The sequence below is a fragment of the Micrasema longulum genome, unplaced genomic scaffold (assembly GCF_059751315.1).
Source record: "Micrasema longulum isolate JH-2025_06_02 unplaced genomic scaffold, ASM5975131v1 h1tg000477l, whole genome shotgun sequence".
Classification (NCBI taxonomy): Eukaryota; Metazoa; Arthropoda; class Insecta; order Trichoptera; family Brachycentridae; genus Micrasema; species Micrasema longulum.
This window is the reverse complement of record NW_028277674.1, coordinates 18,981-35,617: the sequence shown is the minus strand read 5'-3', so window position 1 is coordinate 35,617 and position 16,637 is coordinate 18,981. Positions and strand designations below refer to the sequence as shown.

The window sequence follows — 16,637 nt, the reverse complement described above, 5'->3', positions numbered from 1 at the left end:
AATATGCAACTACTATGGGGAACTGGATATCAAAATGACATAAACATGTGATTTCCTTTATCTAACAGCAACAAAAGGACTGTTTAAACAAACTTAACAATGAAATGTAACTGAACTCAACAATATTTTGAGTATGCCCAAATGCTTGCAGACTGGCTAGATTTTCTCCCTAGGGAGTGGTTCATATTAAAATTTATTGCAACAGAGAGGTTAAACATTTTTGAGAGGGAAATATGAGAATCTAGGTATTTACAGGGTTTATGACCTGTTATCACATTACACACTGTGTAACATTCACCATTCTGCCTATATTTGAACATGCACATTTCCTCAACTCCACCATCTGTTGACTTTTGTGAAGTAAAAGAGCTGAAACCTTTACCATGTGGGTGAAATTCATCCGGCTGAACCAATTCACCTACAAGGTAACGCCTGAAAACAATTTTCCAATTTTTTATCAAGTAGTTAATTCAACAATGTATCCAAAAGTCAACAGATGGAGGAGTTTAGGAAATGTGGATTTTCTAACATAGGCAAATGGTGAATTTTACACAGTTTGTACAGTGGCCACTCAAACCAGCCAATGACAGGTCATAAGCCCAGAAAATGCCTAGATTCCCGTAAATGAATTCTTTCAACTAGAATCCTTAAAATGTATTAATAAATTAGCCGCTGGTATAGTTGTAGACTAAAACATTATTTATTTAATTTCAAATTTACGGTTGACTAATATTCATGAACTTATTGTGGCTTTTTTGACCGTGCCAGTACTCAGCCATAATAGTTTACCGAGAAAAATAAAGTAAACGAAAATAAATAACAAATAAATATTGTGGTAAATATGGACACAATACAGGAATATCAGAACAATATTTTATACACCTTTTTTTAACGAGATGAGGAAAGTCGAGACAAATAAACCTGGGATTGAAATTATTTGATCAACTACCAGACAAAACTTAACAAAAGACTTTGACCACCTCTACAAAATATGTTTAAAATATTATCATTAACAATAGAATATGATTTTTTTTAAATATTTTTTTTTGTTAAATGCATGTTTGTAAGAATTTATAATTAACCTAAATACATATTTTTTTAAAACATGTTTTTCGTGGCATGCTTCTAGACTCAATATCTGTTTTATATTACAACTATTACTACTTTAACGATTTTAACAAACAAACAAACAAACAAACAAACAAACAAACAAACAAACAAACAAACAAACAAACAAACCATAACGCCGTTTACCAGTAGGGGTAGGCAGAGAGAATAGAACGCCATAATACTCTATCTTGGCATACAGACCTCGCTTCCTCTACATTCATACATCTTCTCATGCACGCACGCCGATTATTCCTACTTTTGACATGTTCATCTTCAAGTATTTGATAGACTTGATCGTGCCATGTCTTTCTCGGTCTTCCTCGTTTTCTGCATCCATCAACATTTGCATCGTAGATCCTTTTAGCCGTTCTTTCGCTGTCCATTCGCTCTACATGTCCAAACCAACGCATCACCCCTTTCTTGATTCTGTCAATAATGCATGTCTCAGCCTTACACACTTCACGGATCTCGACATTTGTGCACCTATCATATATCGTTTTACCACACTTTCGCCTGAGGGATCGCATTTTGACAGCATTCAACCTACTTTCATCATCATTTTTTCCAATTCCATACTTCGCTCCCATACATTAGAGTTGGCACTAGAACTCCGTTGTGAACTGCTAGTTTAGCCTCCTGCAATAAACATTTATTTGCCAAATTAGATTTTAGTGCCCGTTCACCCTGTTCCCGGCACTCACCCTCATTCAATATCTTTCTCGGCCTTTCCGTCTAATTCTTCTACCTGATTCAGAATATCTCCGTTCACGCTGATCTCACATTGAGTTATATTTTCATCCCTTTCAAAAACCATCACTTTCGATTTATCATCATTCATAAGCAAATCGCTTTTCTTGCATACATCGTAGACTTTTGTTACCAAGAATTGAAGGTCTTCTTTGCTGCTAGCAAGAAGCACGGCATCATCCGCATACAGAAGACAGTTAACAGACCACTCATTTTTGCTCCCTTTCTTAAATCTTTTAGTTTTTTCATACAGTTATCGTGTATGTATGCACATATATTATTATGAATATCGACTACAGTATCTAGAACATAATGTAAATGTTTGCCTCAACACAGGTTATGCCCAGTGATGATGAGTTATGTATTAAAGTAATCTATATAATGTAATATATCACGAAGTTACATCGAGTTGATTTCATGGATGAGAGTTGTTGTATCACACAGAACAACAGAAAAATATTAATACCCTCTGCATCCAGGTGAATTAAGACTACAGTTATGTGTGTGAAATAGAACCAGAATCCTGGGCGAGTGCTTTCAACTTGATGGCTGCTCTCAAGAAAAAAACTCGAAAAAGATAATTGAGTGGGGATACATCCACCTTGTATTAATAGTAGTTAGCGCGTTCGCCTACCACGCTTAAGGTCCCCGGTTCGATTTTTGGGAAGGTATAAAATATTGATTTAAAATGTTGTTCTGCGGTCAATCACCTTATTTTCCGTGCATTAAAATTATCTAGATACGCTGCAATTGAAGCGTCAGTGCAGTGCACTATGCACCATTGCATGCGGACAGGGGTAGAATGGTAACAATACTTCTGACCGGATCCAAGAAACAGTAATTCGGTATGTAATGAAGTTGATCTAGTTAGTATAAATGATTACGGGTAAATTATTTTTGCCTTCATTTTTTTTCATTGATTTTTTACGTCGTTCTTAAATTTCTTAACATGTCTATTTTTACCTACTTATTTTGTGTCTTTTTTTCATTATCTTTTTATATTCATTATATTTTTTTAAGAAGCATTTTAAACGCATGTATGCTGAAATAACATAGATCTTGAAAATACTGGACATAATAAAGGTCTTTTACCAGGTGGTTTTGAAGTTTTTGCCTTTTCAATAAAAATCGAAAACTAGCTGATATCTAAACTATATATGTTTGCATGAACGAAGTGCAAATGAGACTTCTCATCTACATATTTAAATACTACTTAAACGACAAGTATCACTGGTCTTTTATGTCTTACAAAATGAACCCGTCAATGCTTTACAAATGCTAAATGTGAGTACATACACGTATTTATAGATTAAATGAACACCGTCGAAAATTTGTTAAAGTTAAGTTTGTAAGTTAAGTTAACGTTAAATTTTACTTTTATATAACCATATTAATATCCTTAATTGCCCTATTAATACTCAGATTCAACCCAAGCACTCTAAAATAATGACACTTGACTCATGCCTTATTGTTCAGTCATGCCCAACGCATATTTGGTCGTTCTTTAACCACAAGCTGGGGTTTGGTGTGAGCTTGACATTTGACTTGAAACCAAAATGCCTGACTGTGTCATGAAAGCGTGTAAAAAGCATTCAGATAAACATAACAAAGATGATGTAACTTTTCATTGGTACCTAGGTACTTGTTTCTGATTGAAATCCAAAACTTAAAAAAATTCATTTAAAATTTAAAAAAATTTATGCAAATGTCAAACTCTTCTTTTCTCAAAAACAGGGGAACACTTGATTCAGGAATGCCATTTTCAAAAATGTATTAAATGTCAGTTAAAACTATTTTAGTGTTATCTATTTTCCAGTGAAAATAAATGATTGGTAGAAATAATATGGAATTTGTGGAAAGAATATGATTGGGATCCATAAAAAAGAATGATGTTTGTAATCATGAAAATAAAAAGTTTTTTATATGCAAAAAAATAATATCAACCCAATTTTTTTATTTTTTATTTTTTTTTTTTTAGTGCCCAAAATCACTCGCAAACAAGTGGAGGCGTAAAAAAAAAAAATTTTTTTAGTGTTTGCATTCTCGTCGAGTGTACACCTGGTGGATTGATAAATAAAAATATTGGTTCCCACTTTTTATTCTACTGATAATATTGAAGATTTTAGCTATCAAAATATTTAGGGCAAAGCTTTTTGTTTTGGAAAAAAATGCACTTAAATCAGTACAATAGTTAATTAGTATATTATTACATTGAAGACACACATTTTAACATTACCTTTTATACATATAAATAGATAAAAATGATAATTTTAAATGTACCTTCACGAATAATTTTTTTCTAAAATTTTAAAGAGCAAAAGTGTTTGAATGAGCATTTAAGAACATGCATAGTTATTATTATATAAATATATTATTGTTTTAATAAACAAACGAATTCATGATTGTCAAATGTTCAAATCCCCTTATAGGCACAGAAAAAGCTGATGGGGAGCGATTGTTATCGTAATTTCTTTTTATATATTTTATTCTTTATCAATCTACATAAACTTTCATAGGACATGTAAAGTTAACAAAATTTGGTACTTAATCCTTGCAACACATATATTTTAAACAATTGAATCAATTACCACAAGGATTAAGAGTACCTACCTACAATCAAAAAATAACATTCGAGAAGTAATATTAAAGTAAAAAAATAATATTTCCTTAGTTGATCCAGAAAATGTGTGTGATGTTCGTGTAATTTTTTGACTTTGAACTTTATAATAATCCGCAGTCGCAAATCGATAAAATATAAATGGTGACCCCGCCGTGATAAAAAAATGTGAGAAAAACGTGAGAAAAGGGCGTTCCCATCTTAGCAACATGAAAATTCGCTCTCCGCTACATAAAGATTAACACGGATTAGATTTGAAATATTTATAACTATAAGTAACACACTTTATCACCATTCAATTTATCAAAATAAATTCACAATAATATATTTTAAAATGGCTAAGAGCTCTGCGTGCAGGTGAAACGAAAGATGGAGAAGAAAATAAATGCAGCGAGCAATGTCTTTTCAAGTGTCATTTAGAACCTCGTACAGAGTGAAGTTAGGTTCGTATCAGGTTTTATAACTGAAAAGAACGTTTTAGTGTTGGCAACCTGATAATGTTTATCCGAGTGCTTCGATCTCCACTACATTATTTTATCCTACTTTTGTACAGAATCATTCAAAGTAAAAGTGTAAAATCACCAATAAAATAATATTGTTATAATGTTTGGTCGTAGATTAGCTTTTCCAAAACTCTTTGGGAAATTTTATAAAGTTATCTAAATCAAAAATACTTCTTAAGAAACATTTTAAAATAAATTTATTTTCTCTTTTACTTTTTTAATTTATTGTATGTGTTTAAAACAAGCCTTTAGAGCATATAAATGTAATTTTAAAGGCGATTTCACGTAAAAATAAAATAAAGCCAGTTTTCTTTTCGAAAGGCTTAGAAATCGCCTGTGAATTAAATGTGTTATTCATTTTTTTTTTAAATAATACTTACATTTTACTATATCTTCAACCATTTTTGAGAAAACTTATAATATCACTTTTCTAGAGCCACGTCAAGATGTGTACTAAAGATAAGTGTATTTTTACCCTTATTTTATTATATTAGATATTATTATAACGTTTTACTATTGCTCTAACAAGGTCTATGGAGACTTGATATCCAACAGATCAAGTAGTGAATAATGATGCGTTTCTAGGAATATTATCAACCATCTTGGTTTTATATAAAGCTCATTGGAAACATTCTATATGTTTTTATCTTTTGTACTTGGCTGTACGTTTGATACGCATTATTTAAATAGTGTGATAGAAAACATTTATTATTGCAAAAAACATTTTATTTATAGGTAAAATATTTATAATTAGAACATTTAATTATTCAAAATGACAATCGTTCACATATTCATGAATTTTTTAAAGCTTTTTAGACTGTGCCGGTGTTAAGCCATAACAAATCTTTAAATATAAAAATAAGTTAATGAAAGTTTGTCTTTTATAGACTCGATAACTAGCGGACCGATTTGTTTGCGGTTTTTTGTAAAATAACCCAATTCACGGGACTTAGGTTTGTGAATAATAATATTTTCAATGTGTTTATCAGAATAGTTATGTTATGAGCGAAAATGTGTTTTTTATCTATCTTCCAGAGTTGCATTCAACTAAAATGCATATTCCATAAAAAACAGAGAATGTTGTATTTTTTGTGCATCAATTTTTATTTTATTTGAACGTTTACCAACATAAATTATGTTTAATGGATACCAAATCGATTAATTTCCTTACGATTTCTTGATTTCTACATGTTAACTTATTTTAATCGATTTTTAGTAAAGCTTAAGTAATTTCAACTGATACGAGTATTTTATACATTTTTGAAAAACGGATTCTTACACAGAATGCACCACTGACGGTTAGTTGTCCAGAGTTTGACAATTGCAAAAGAATTCTATATTTGAAAATTTTATCATTTTATGTTTTGGAATTCAATCATAATTAAATACTTTGGCACCTACTCGTAGATATCTATGAAAAGTTTTTTTCTTTTTATCCGGACCGTTTTTACACACTTTTACGACACAGTCATATTTATTTCATTATTATTTATCTCGGAAAGTAATCAATTGATTGACTCAAAATTTTTACCAAACATAACATTTTAGCAGAATTGGAACATGCTATGCGTATTGAATTGACTCATATTTTTTTGTAATTAATAAGTACTGAATGACAATTCTACACAGTGCATCCATTTTATAATTTTTTTCGAAAGTTTCAATTTTCTTTCCTCAAATTCCATAGCATAGGCACAGCAACGCAAAAAAAGACATTCAATTAAGCAATGTTCTTTCTCGGTAAATGCATAGTTGCTAGACTATTTTTATTTACACCCCTGATAATTAATATAAGACAAAGCCTTAGTGAAGCGTGGCCGGGTTCAGCTAGTTAACTATAAAAAATACATTGTAAAATTATAATAACATATTTTGCAATAGAGTTACAATCCTGAAAAACAAACTATATTTAATGAATAATCAAATTCCAAAGAAAATGTCATAAAAAAATGATCTGATAAAAATATTGAAATATAAATTATGCAAATTTAGTTACATACATAATCAAATATTCAAAATAAAAGTCTCATTGGAGTCAATAGAAAATAATACAAAAACACAGTTGAAATGATTACTTGAACATGGTTTCTATCAACTCACCCATTGTAAGAAATTAAAGTAATAAATAATGTGCCAAATAACAATGAGTACTAAATAAAATAATGTTAAAATATGTAAAGAAAAAACATCTAAATATAAAGATATATAACAAGCAAATATAAGTATGGAAGGAAAGCAAATAGGTAAAGTTTCTTTGACCTAGCTTTGAGTGAGTATAAGATAAAATGTAGAATGTAGAATGTAAATAAACTATACCCTGCACGATTAAATAAATGCAACAGGATTAATTTGGCAAATGTACTGAAGAACTTTATTTATTTTTTGGCAATTACTGAATAAACCTTCCTGAGGATGTTTTGTGCAACCTGATTTTTTTTTCTTAATGTTTTATTTAACAATTGGAAGATTAAAAACTTCAAAAAAAAAATTAATAAATTGTGAAAATTGGAAATCAAAAGACATTTAAATATAGCACTAACGCCGCCACAAATTAAAAACATTTTTTCACCAACTTGTGTGATTTGAAATGGTTGTACTTATTTTTTAAACCCAAAATAATTCATGTTTTTAAAATCATAAGAACATATATATTTAATTCAAAAACCATTAAAATTTCTCTTTATATAAGTACCAATGTACCTCAATTTAGTCTAAATTTCAAGAAACGTTATCTACTAGTAAAAAAGTAGGTAAATTACATTTTGATGTTTAAAGCATTAGCTTTGTGATCAAACGTTTTATTTAATAATATTTTACAACCACTTCGCAACTTTTCTGTGTCATCCAAACGTACCGGTCTCTTCGTCAGGACGCCAATCAAACTAGCATTCAAATCCCTTTAAACACCATAGTAGTGGCACAAAATATACAACGTACGTTCTGATACGACAAATGCTTTTAGTGGCTATCACTTACGTGCATTAATTATAATTTATGAAAATGATTGTTGTTGTAAGAGAATCAGTTTTAAAAAAGGTGAGGGGAGGAAGGGAGGGGCATGGGTTTACTGGGTATTAGGTTACCATTTCAATGAAACACCGTATAATGGGCAATATTGAAAGGTTATTTAGTTATTGATTAAAGGGACATTATATTTTCAAATCTCACGTAACGATGTTCCATTGTACCTAGTACACTTATTCTCCTCCCTTCCTCCTTCTCCTTTTTTTTAACTCTTTCCCCCAAAATGAAACATTTTAATCAGTATGCGTTAGTGTTTCGCTACTGAAAGCATGTGTCATATCAGCACGTTGATTTTATATTTTTGTTATTATTCATGTTTTATTTATTTTGAATCACATAAACATATTCTTATAAGTGATCTAATAATTACAATGCACATATATTTTATTTAACATATATTTCTTAACCTTCTGCTTGAATTTCGTTTTTTTTTTCCTTTAATGTTTTTGTGCAACTATTACGGTAAAGAGGTATAGTAGGATTTGCGAGTTAGTTTAATTGGTGCCCTGATGAAGAGACGGGTACGCTTCAAAAGACGGTAGATGCAGAAAAATAGATAAATGGTTATTTGAAATCATTTAGTGACATGAAATCGTAAATCAGTTCTTCAAAACTTTTCAGTAACTTTTTATCAAACGTTTATTAACTTTTTTTGATAGCGTGTATTTATCTGACTACTGCATTATTTTTTTATTTATTATGCGTCACAAGTCTTATTTAATATTGTGTTGATTTTCTTTGCTTGTAATGAGAAAATTAAACAATTCTTTGAAATTCAGCATATACTCGCATTATTTATAAATTTAAAACTTAATCATTATCACCATTTCCTTTCCACACCTAATGGTGCATAGGCCATTGCATCGGTATACCAATTGCAGCGTATCTTAATATTTTTTGTTACGTGAAGGTAAGATAATCAGTCTTACACTTCAGGTAGCAGTCCAGGGACGATAAAATATGCTTGTGTAAAAACACCCCTTTAAATAAATATTTCATATTAACCATGTTGGGAATCGAACCCGAAACCTCTTGCATGGTCTACAAGCGTACTGACCATTACAATACGAAGCCAAATTAAATGTTTTACATGGTGGATTATGAATGGAATGTTTTTTTTACTATTTTATAAATAAAAGCTGATGATAAGTTCTTACTAAATTTTTGAGAGGAAAAACATTTTTGAGAAAGGAACATAGAAGTCAAGGCATTTAAAGGGTGTATGACCTGCCATTGGCTGGTTTAAATGGCTACGTTACATATTGTGTAACATTCGCTATTCTGCCTTTGTTTTAACATCCACATTTCCTTAACTAAAAGAGCTGACACTGAAGATTCATCACACGCCTAAAAACAGTATTTTTTTATTTATTTCTTTTATGTCAGTTATTTGTTTTACTAACAATACTTTGAGCATCTCCAAATGTTTGTAGACAGGCGTTTGCGTCAATTATAAGTCAAATCCAGTGGTTCCATTTTCGACTTGCGAGCATTATCAGGTTAACTTCATGTTTTTTTCTTTTTTGTTTCAGAGAGGATGAAGGCTTCATTAAAGAAGAAGAAAAACCATTACCATCTAACGAGAACCAGAGGAAGGTGTGGCTACTATTCGAGTACCCGGAAAGTTCGCAAGCCGCTCGAGTTGTGGCCATCATATCAGTGTTTGTCATCCTACTCTCCATAGTCATATTCTGTCTCGAGACTCTGCCGGAGTTCAAGCACTACAAGGTCTTTAACACTACGACCAACGGCACAAAAATAGAAGAAGACGAGGTCCCTGACATAACAGACCCGTTCTTCTTGATAGAAACTATCTGCATCATCTGGTTCACGTTTGAACTGGCCGTCCGCTTTTTGGCGTGTCCCAATAAGCTGAACTTCTTCAGAGACGTAATGAATATCATCGACATCATTGCCATCATCCCTTACTTCATCACCCTCGCTACCGTTGTGGCCGAAGAGGAGGACACAATGAACCTACCCAAGGCTCCTGTAAGTCCACAGGACAAGTCGACCAACCAGGCCATGAGCCTCGCCATCCTTCGCGTCATCCGTTTAGTCAGGGTGTTCAGGATCTTCAAGCTGTCCAGGCATTCAAAGGGACTTCAGATCCTGGGACGTACTCTGAAGGCTTCGATGCGTGAACTGGGACTGCTTATTTTCTTCCTATTCATAGGTGAGTTACAAAAGCTATTTTTCTTGTTGATTCTATCAAATATACTAGGTACAAAGTTATCCCGCCTTACATGAGCTGAAGAAGTGTCGAAAGACCGAAAATTCTCCAGGCCAAAATGTGCGGTGATGACTCATGACACAGGATAGGGACAAGTGGTAAACGCAACGATGGCCCTATGTTCACAGCTGGAATAAGGACAACAGATAATTAATATATTTATGTCCTTAGGCATAATTTGTGTTAAACAGTTCTGATACAAATAAATAAAAAAACTGTACCTGTTTAATATGGCACCTACCTCAGATTGAGTGAACGAAATATTAAAATTGCATACTTAATTATATTAATGCAAATCAACAATTTTCTACTTTATGTGGGCAACAATAGCAGATATTGATACAACTTCAGAGTAATAATGCGCAAAGAATGCAACAATATTCATTTATTTATTTTTTAAATGTACCTTTTAAACTTTCATAGCTGATATTACAGTTAACATGTACCTAATCAATATCTTGCTTGACATTGACAGTTTGTGAATTAGTAATGGAAATGAATTGCAATGAGTTTCTTAGGCGTCAGTTTAATTACCATATTTATTTATTTATTTATATACGGCATTTCTGCCATTTACATATATGTGGTATAAAGAGTGCTTAGAAATAAAAATATTAAAAATAAAAAAAATCGAGTATGAAATATTAATATACTCGTACTGTACACATTATTAATTACTTGAAATACATACATATTTTAAAGAAATTATACAATAACAAAATACATTAATCAATCAAATTATAACTATTCCAACCCAATCTTCTGAAGATGATTTGCTCTTTTTGATAAAAATATGTTGGTCACTTTATTTTTTTAAGTTAGGCAGAGATAAACTAAATATATCAAAATGTGATGCATATTCATTCCCGGTATTCTGTAATCTAACAATAGGTGAGTTATATTGAGCTACCGTTCGAGAATTTTGACAATAAAATATTGTAGATATTCTGCTTAATCTAGGTGGTACATAGAATGAAATCAATTTCAGTAGATCAGGGGTATCAAACATTGGTTTTATTATTTTATATGATAATAATTACCGAGAAACTCAATAATGCCGCCTTTTAAGCAAACGGCAAAAGTTTGATGGACGTGTTACATGTCACTTTGAACAACTGTATGCTCGAAGTTACTATTCGACACATTTAGAAGGCCAGTAGAAAGATAAAATTAATGCTAAAGTTTACAAACTACAAAGTCATAAATATCCCACTCATTAATGTTCCAATAAAGTCCGAATTGGATTTGAAGGTCTGAAATTCTTAGGCCAATAAAATAAAACTGAAATATCAACTAGAGAACTCCGTCTTGTCGACCAAAATAGAAAATTATACATTTCGACTCAGCTTTATGATATCCTGTGAACTATTTTCTAACGCCAACATTCTTTTGAGGAAGAATATTTGAAAAATACTCAAATAAATACAACAGTAAAATTCCAATCCGATGTTTTATCATACCTATTCCGATGTGGATTTTCGCCCAGTAAAAATATTAAATGTATATTCAGATTTCATAGAGATCAGAAAACGTAAGAATTCTAATGGAAGATGAATGCAAAGAAACAGCAGTCTATTCAACAATAAAAATATGATTTCATTGAAATATGTGCGCGGGGTGCAAATCATGGAAGTTTTTGTAACAGAAAAATAACATTTCATAAAAATACAAAAGTGAAGACAAAATCAGAAACAGAATATTATCGAAAATGTTCAAACTTGGATTGTTTTTTTATAAAAAGTGTCTCGTTGTTATACAACATCAATTAAAATATTTTTTGAAAAGATTTATTTTTCAATAAAGACAATCTGACATAATGTTCAATTAATTGAATGCTGGAAGGGCCCTTTAGCAAACATTTGAGTATTTCAAATAAAATATATACTGCTATAATGAAGTGAATATAAATTATAATTTAATTGAAAGATAGAAATCTTTATACAATTGTGTTTTATCCATTTATAATAAGCTACATTGTGAATTTAAGCCAAAAATATGTAGGAAAAGTATGATATATTACTTTACATTAAATTGTTGTATTTAATTACTTGTATATTTATGTATGTTCTTTGACGAGCTAACATGAACCGATATCGAGGATTCTTGTGAAGCTTGCGAGGCAAATGTTTCAGGCGTAGTGTTATTCTCAAGTGCCGTATACTTCGCCGAAGCCGGCTCTGAGTTGAGTTTCTTCAAAAGTATTCCGTCCGCATTTTGGTGGGCCGTGGTCACCATGACGACCGTGGGCTATGGAGACATGAGGTAACACACCAACGCGACACCAACTCTGTGTTGTGACATTCGCTTTCCCTTCTGTAGGTTTACTGTAGCGGGACATTGGACGAAGGGAGCTCGTGTAAATGGGCCGACCGTCGTAAGAAGATGCGCGGAAAGAGAAATAGACACATATCGCGGACACAAACTCTAAAAACTGTCGATTAACGATAATTGTGAACCGAAGTTTAATGGCGGCTTCCGAGATCTAATGGCTAAGCCTCCTGCCTCTTGCCTCGCGTACATAGGCTCCGAATTAAATTCTCAACTAGATCTCACTAAATAAATATTATTTTCTCAACTATGAGTGTCATTGGGCTGCCTAGCTTGCTGTAGTGCAATTAAATGTAAAATTAGTCATTAGCGATTTCAATTATTTATCAGCTTTTTACGCAATGATGGTTTTGTTTATCGACAATTCAATGGCTGATTCCTAACTCGTATTTCTTTCCGCGCATCTTATTTTGACGCTCGTCCTATACAAGTGGCATCGGGGTAGCGAAAATTGTTCAGAAGTTACAATAACAGAAGTCTTTTTAAAATCCAAAATGTATAATGTTAGATGAAACCTACTCTCTATTTTATAAAAGTTTGTATTATATCACTGTGGAAACTTCTCGAAGGATTTAAACTCGCCGATGTGACCTGACACTGTCCAACTAAGCACTAATCGTTGTTAAATTGTGTGTAAATGTCGTGTGCAGTCTGGCCGCTCTAAGGACGGGGAAGGATCGCCAGCCTCCACATGCGGGACCCCTCGAACACCCATCCCCGTACTTACAGCGTCAGGCTATATTCGTCTGGTTTATTCTTGTAGGTGTGGTGCTGTTTTCATCTGCCGTGTACTTCGCTGAAGCCGGCAGTGAGAATTCGTTCTTCAAGTCGATTCCTGACGCTTTTTGGTGGGCCGTCGTCACAATGACCACTGTGGGCTACGGAGACATGACGTATGATGCACTTGTGATAATAATTCTTACCCAAACTCATAACACACCACACTAGCTTTGATTATCTCATTATTAATCAATCCAAATGTTTAAATATTGTGGTTTAGACATATTTTATTTTTATTGTTCATGCTTATCTTGTGCATAATACTTGTATTTTTAAGAACTTAACAAGTAGGCTCATTTCAAGCATATATTTCAATAATTAAAAATATTTCATGTGTTAAATAAATTAATGAATTTAATAGTTTTCCAATAAAAACTGAAACAATTTCCTAGGTACCTATATACTCGTATATATTTTTTTAATTGATTAATATATTATATATATTTCCTAATTTTTGCATACATGTTAACTATGTGTATGTTATTTTATAAATGTGTCAATGATCAATTTTTTTTTACCCTTTATCAAATCAATGAATTATTAATATTATGATAATAAGAAAAGGGCGTATTTATTTATTTGTGTCATAATCTTCGAATTTTTAATAAAATGTTATTTTTAATTTAGACACAAAACAAAAACTTCGGCTTACTTTAGAATTAAGTGCTTCTCTCTATTATACTCCGATTATTGATAGCCTTTGCATTTTCAATATTTGCATTCATTGTATTATACCATCAAAGTAAAAATTCAGTTTTACTATTGTCAAAATTAACTGAGAATGTTTATTTTTTGGAATACATTCAATAATTTAACTGAATTTTTGACGTTCTTTTGTTTTATTTAATAAATAATCATACACATAACACAAACTCTTACATATTTAACAAACAGTGCATTGTAAATCAGCCATCAAGTGGCTTATCTTTATTTTCTCGATTTCATATGACTTTTCTAGATAATAGGAAAATAATATGTGCTGTAGAACATATTACTATTGTTGTACAATCCTTGTACAATAGTGAATATCTGTTCCACATTTAGTAAGATACTTGCGTCATTTACCAAGTACCGTGGTGTGTATTTAGTATAATTTTTATTTAGTAAGAAAATCAACTGAATTCGGTGTCCCGTAGCCCTGGTTTGGAATCACTTGACGAAATTTGCGCACTGACCACCGTGTATTTGTATTTTTGGTCTAAAACACATTTTGCAAAACCTCTTGCTGTTGTAATATGACATTATCAATCATAACTAAACATTGGTCTAATTATGTTTCTTGTATTGAGTAAAACTATTTTGTGCATAACACGCTCGCGGAATATCGGCAGGTAATATGTGATTAGTACAACCGCGTTAGTTCATTTGTTTTCGTTTTTGAGTAGAAATTAAATTACTCAAAAGTTAAAGAAATATTTTTTAATATTTCTTGGATGAAATTTCAAATAATTTTCACAATTTTTTTTAAAAATATTTCCTTGGATTTAAAGGTTTTTTTTATTTATTGTTTTTAGGAAAACACACTTAAAAATATGCGCTCAAATCTCAATACTGAAACACAAATAAATTGCTTTTCTATTTATATAATTCAAGTTTTATATAATTACCCTACACTTTTAAAATAAAAAAAATTGGACCAACATTTCCTCATTACTATCATAAAAAATAGTGCATGTTGCATGTTTTCAGAAATGTATGCTATTGTTTTTAATATATTATTATTATATTTTAAAAACATATATTTATGTATTAAGATATCCTAATATTATATCAATTTATTATTAATTTCTATTGAATACACGAACATTAATTTTTAATATAATTTATTCAACTTCCTACTGTTTTGCACTATCGGAATTATTGACTTTTTTTGCTATTTAAAAACTAGGTTTAAATATAATTATATTCGGGCATTTCTTATTTACAACGCAAAAAAAATTTTTTACTAACTTTACGATGTTCACTAAAATTATTGATGAGTTTTAACAACATTTTCAAAAAATTCAATAATGTTGATTAAATCAAATTTCCATAACCTCTGTTTTTGCACTGAGCGCCCACCTAAATTTATATATTCCAGCGAACCAAAGTTATTTTATTTTATTACAAATTAACTAATTATATTTTTTAAATACAGCAAAATTTTCTTCACATTCGTTTTAGTTGCTTTTAAGACACATTTTTTTATATTTAATTTGTCCTTCTTGAAAACTTGTTTTCATTTTTTTTTTAATGTTAACACTTTTCCTCGTCCACACTTTCTTCAATCAATTCGGAAAATTGACTTAAACTGAAAGAAAAACCGAGAATAAATAATATGTGAAGCTTTTTATTTATGGTTTGTAATTTATAACATCCTTAAAAAAACTAGATTAGGAAACACGACGTATTCTTTTATCAGGTGCTATCAACATAGTAACATTAAATGCAATAAACCGTTGAATCAAAAAGTCTGAATTTAAGTATGTTCGACTTTTTAAAATTTTATATGATCTTAATTAAAACCGGTGTTAGCCAGGTTGCAGATAAAAACACGAATCAATTTCAATTGAACAAAAAAAACTAAAAATAAATATTTGAGGAAACTGTCGTTCTTTTTTATTTACAATAAACACTGACTTACAAGTTGCTTTGCATTGGTGATTTAGACCTGTCGGAGTATGGGGCAAGATCGTCGGCTCACTTTGTGCCATCGCCGGTGTGCTGACCATCGCTCTTCCTGTGCCAGTTATCGTTAGCAACTTCAACTACTTCTACCACAGAGAGACCGACCAAGAAGAGATGCAGTCCCAAAACTTTAACCACGTGACAAGCTGTCCCTACCTACCTGGGACATTAGGTGAGTCAATCAAATGTACGTATCGACACCTTCACATTATAATGCAACAAAGCTGAATGTTAACTGTGTGTATGTATGCATCTTGTTGATTTTACTTACTTTGCTTAAATAAGACTGCTTATAAATATAAGCAATCAAAACTTGGACGCATCCTTCCTATTTTACTCATTTCACTTTTTGGGATTGAGGCATTATGAGCTCCAGGTGTTACAGTGACCTGTAAAGGTCTGTTATTACATTTTATTTAATCAACTATGAATATATTAATTTAATTTAATGGCTCGTTCATACTTAAAAAAGGTTTGTTTGAAAGACCATTTTCTAACCCAGTTATTTACGACTGATTGAAAATAGCTACCAAATTATAATATTAAAAAATCATCACGAAAACATTGAAATTTCATTTCAGAAACAAATTAAAAGTAACTCAATAAACAGTTGTTTCTAAATACATTA

General features: G+C 31.2%; 1 protein-coding gene across 1 annotated transcript in view; it reads left to right on the top strand.

Annotated features, from left to right (window-relative positions):
- The window catches only part of Sh (Potassium voltage-gated channel protein Shaker), a 91,775-nt gene that overhangs the window by 60,720 nt on the left and 14,418 nt on the right, over window positions 1–16,637 (top strand). The window contains exons 5-7 of the mRNA XM_088226920.1: window positions 9,534–10,177; window positions 13,326–13,455; window positions 15,991–16,181. Of these exons, the coding sequence (XP_088083046.1) occupies window positions 9,534–10,177; window positions 13,326–13,455; window positions 15,991–16,181 (965 nt within the window). The remainder of the gene's footprint in view (window positions 1–9,533; window positions 10,178–13,325; window positions 13,456–15,990; window positions 16,182–16,637) is intronic.